A 3,225-nucleotide genomic window follows, 5' to 3' on the forward strand; every position below is an offset into this window, starting at 1 on the left:
CCTACATGATCCACACTACATAAAGGGCTATGGAAGTGTCTGCAGCCTCTTCTGTAGAACAAAAGCCAAAATTACCATGGGAAGCAGAAAGAGGGTGCACTCTGATGCTTCATCATGAACTAAGTCTTTGGCGTTCGTCTGTACTAAGCGAGTGACAGAGTTAGTGGAGTGTTTTTTGCCCTCTATGCCACTCTACTTCTAAGCACTACAGCTTGTACAGTGGTTACTGTCATATGCTCACCTACATTATGCTTAATATAAATAGTGCACAATTTCGGCGTTTGTGTCTGCCTAGAACGTGGACCTGATACAAATAGCAGTACCTACAAGGTGGATGGTACAATTCAACAAGAGTCTAGGATACTCCAGCACAGATGACTTTGCATCAACATTACGGGGCATCAGTCTTGATGGCAAGCCAACTTTGTATACATTATTATCAGAGACTATACTTGACTCTTGGATACAACTTTGCAACAGAATTTTATGAATTTTCGTACAGTTGTATTTATATAATAAAACAACCTACCCACAATAATTGATCTATCTATTCATCTTTTGGGTTCTGGAGTAGCTACTCGCTGAAAAGCGCTTCAACACTTCATCAGGGGTAGCAAGCGCTATATAAATGCAAAACCTTCCCTCTTCTATCCCTCCACTCTAATTTTCAACCCAACTAACAGACCAACATGTCCAGCTCTCAAATACATTTTATATTTCCCTACACTAATTCACCACTAATCATTTTTGGATCCTGGAGTAGCGTGCTACTCGCAGAAAAAGTGCTTCAAATTGACCCTAACGCACTCCGCTGCTCGCAGAACTCCGCGTTGAGCGGTTTAGTTTTTTTGACACTTTGCGGAGTTCTTCATTGAGAAACAACGCCTAGGCCTAATCTTATTATGAACATCTAGATTTCAGTCATATGTTAAGAAACAAGTGTGAGTAGAAACCTTTTGGGTGGAAAAAATTTAAGACATTAATATTGTGAATTTTTTGTTAATTAGTTGATGTTTGCAAGTACAAACATTCAGAACACTCATAAGGCTTTTTTGCCCCATGTGAGTTCGCTCATGTCAAGTGAGAAGTAATTTGTAACTAAAACTTTGCTTGCATTTCGAGCACTCATAAGGTTTTACCCCAGAGTGGGATCTCTCATGAAGCATAACACAGTCTTTCAGATTCTAGCTTTTATGGCATAAGGATTATCTTCAGTGTGGAGTTTCTCATGGTGAAATAGCATTTTCCTCTGCAGCTTTTCTGGCATTCAGAGCACTCTTAAGGTTGTCATTAGTATGGAGTTGCTTATGGTTAGTGAGGCTGTGCCTATCAAAAAATAGGAATTTCTGGCATTCACAGCATAGGTAATGTTTTTTCCCTGTGTGCGTCTGCTCATGTAGAGTGGGCTTGCATTTCAAATTGATGCTTTTCTGGCACTTGGAGCACTGAAGTATTTTTGATGGTGTGTTTTCTTATGGTGCATGTAACCATCACTACCTCTGAATCTTTTCTGATATTTAGAGCACTGATAATGCTTTTCCCCCAGTGTGGCTTCTCACATGTGCAGTGAGCTCATATTTACGGCTGAAACATTTTTGGCATTCGGAGCACTGATAAGGTTTTTCCCCAGTGTGGGTTCTTATATGGTAAGTGAGCTTGGTTTTTTCACTGAAACATTTGTGGCATTCAATGCACTGATAAGGTTTTTCCCCAGTGTGGGTTCTTGTATGCCGAGTGAGTATTCTTTTTTCACTGAAACATTTCTGACATTCAATGCACTGATAAGGTTTTTCCCCAGTGTGGGTTATTCTATGCCGAGTGAGGCAGATTTTTCGACTGAAACATTTGTCGCAATCAGAGCACTGATAAGGTTTTTCCTCAGTGTGGGTTCTTGTATGCCGAGTGAGGCAGCTTTTGTAACTGAAACATTTGTTGCATTCAGTGCACTGATAACTGTTTTCCCCAGTGTGGATTCTTATGTGCTGTGTGAGACCACTTTTTACACTAAATAATTTCTGGCATTCAGAGCACTGATAAGGTTTTTCCCCAGTGTGGCTTCTTATATGCACCGTGAGATGACGTTTTTCACTGAAACATTTCTGGCATTCAGAGCACTGATAAGGTTGTTCCACAGAGTGGGTCATTGCATGTTGAGAAAGACTTTTTTTGTTACAAAACCTTTTCTGGCATTCAGAGCACTGATAAGGTTTTTCCCCAGTGTGGATTCTTGTATGTTCAGTGAGGCTGATTTTTACACTGAAACATTTCTGGCATTCAGAGCACTGAAAAGGTTTCTCCCCAGTGTGGGTTCTTATATGATGAGTGAGACTGTTTTTGTCAATGAAACATTTCTGGCATTCTGAGCACTGATAAGGTTTCTCTCCAGTGTGAGTTCTTCTATGCCGAGTGAGATGGGTTTTGGAATTGAAACATTTCTGGCAATCCGTGCACTGATAAGGTTTTTCCCCAGTGTGGGTTAACACATGTTGAGAAAGACTTTTTTTTTTACAAAACCTTTTCTGGCATTCAGAGCACTGATAAGGTTTTTCCCCAGTGTGGGTTAATACATGTTGAGAAAGACTTTGTTTATTAAAATACCTTTTCTGGCATTCAGAACACTGATAAGGTTTTTCCCCAGTGTGGGTCCTTGTATGTACAGTAAGGTCTCTTTTTACACTGAAATATTTCTGGCATTCAGAGCACTGGTATGGTTTTTCCACAGAGTGGTTTAATACATGTCGAGAAAGACTTTGTTTGTTACAAAACCTTTTCTGGCATTCAGAGCACTGATAAGGTTTTTCCCCAAGGTGGATTCTCATATGCTCAGTGAGATACGATTTACAACTGTAACTTTTTTGGCACACTGAGCACTGAGAGTGGTTTTTCCCAGTGTGCATTCTCTCAAATTCAGTGAGATGAGATTTATGGCTGAATCTTTTTTGGCACAGGTAACTTTTTTCCCCAACTTGGGTTACTTTGATTGAGGCGGGTTTTAACACTGAATTTGTTCTCACAGCCCGTGTTTTTTATAAGGTTTATTCCTAGAGTTAATATCTCTACATTTAGTTCTCTTGCTTATATGCCACGGTAAGAGTGAACCCGATTTTAGAGTCAGGCTTGTTTAGATAATGTTCAGCATTTATCTCTAAAAGAAATTGTGTGTAATCTTCTTAACACTTGAATTGAGCAAAATATGTCTGGATGCAGCCCTTTAAAACATGTTGA

General features: G+C 39.7%; 1 protein-coding gene across 1 annotated transcript; it reads right to left on the minus strand.

Annotated features, from left to right (window-relative positions):
• Nucleotides 1-274: 274 nt before the first annotated feature.
• Nucleotides 275-3,024, minus strand: LOC147669059 (uncharacterized). Its single transcript, XM_086948259.1, has one exon. It carries the CDS (start codon nucleotides 2,895-2,897, stop codon nucleotides 1,518-1,520), a length of 1,380 nt encoding a protein of 459 aa, XP_086804385.1. The 5' UTR covers nucleotides 2,898-3,024; the 3' UTR covers nucleotides 275-1,517.
• Nucleotides 3,025-3,225: the final 201 nt, after the last annotated feature.

The sequence above is a fragment of the Lissotriton vulgaris genome, unplaced genomic scaffold (genome assembly GCF_964263255.1).
Source record: "Lissotriton vulgaris unplaced genomic scaffold, aLisVul1.2 SCAFFOLD_1037, whole genome shotgun sequence".
Classification (NCBI taxonomy): domain Eukaryota; kingdom Metazoa; phylum Chordata; class Amphibia; order Caudata; family Salamandridae; genus Lissotriton; species Lissotriton vulgaris.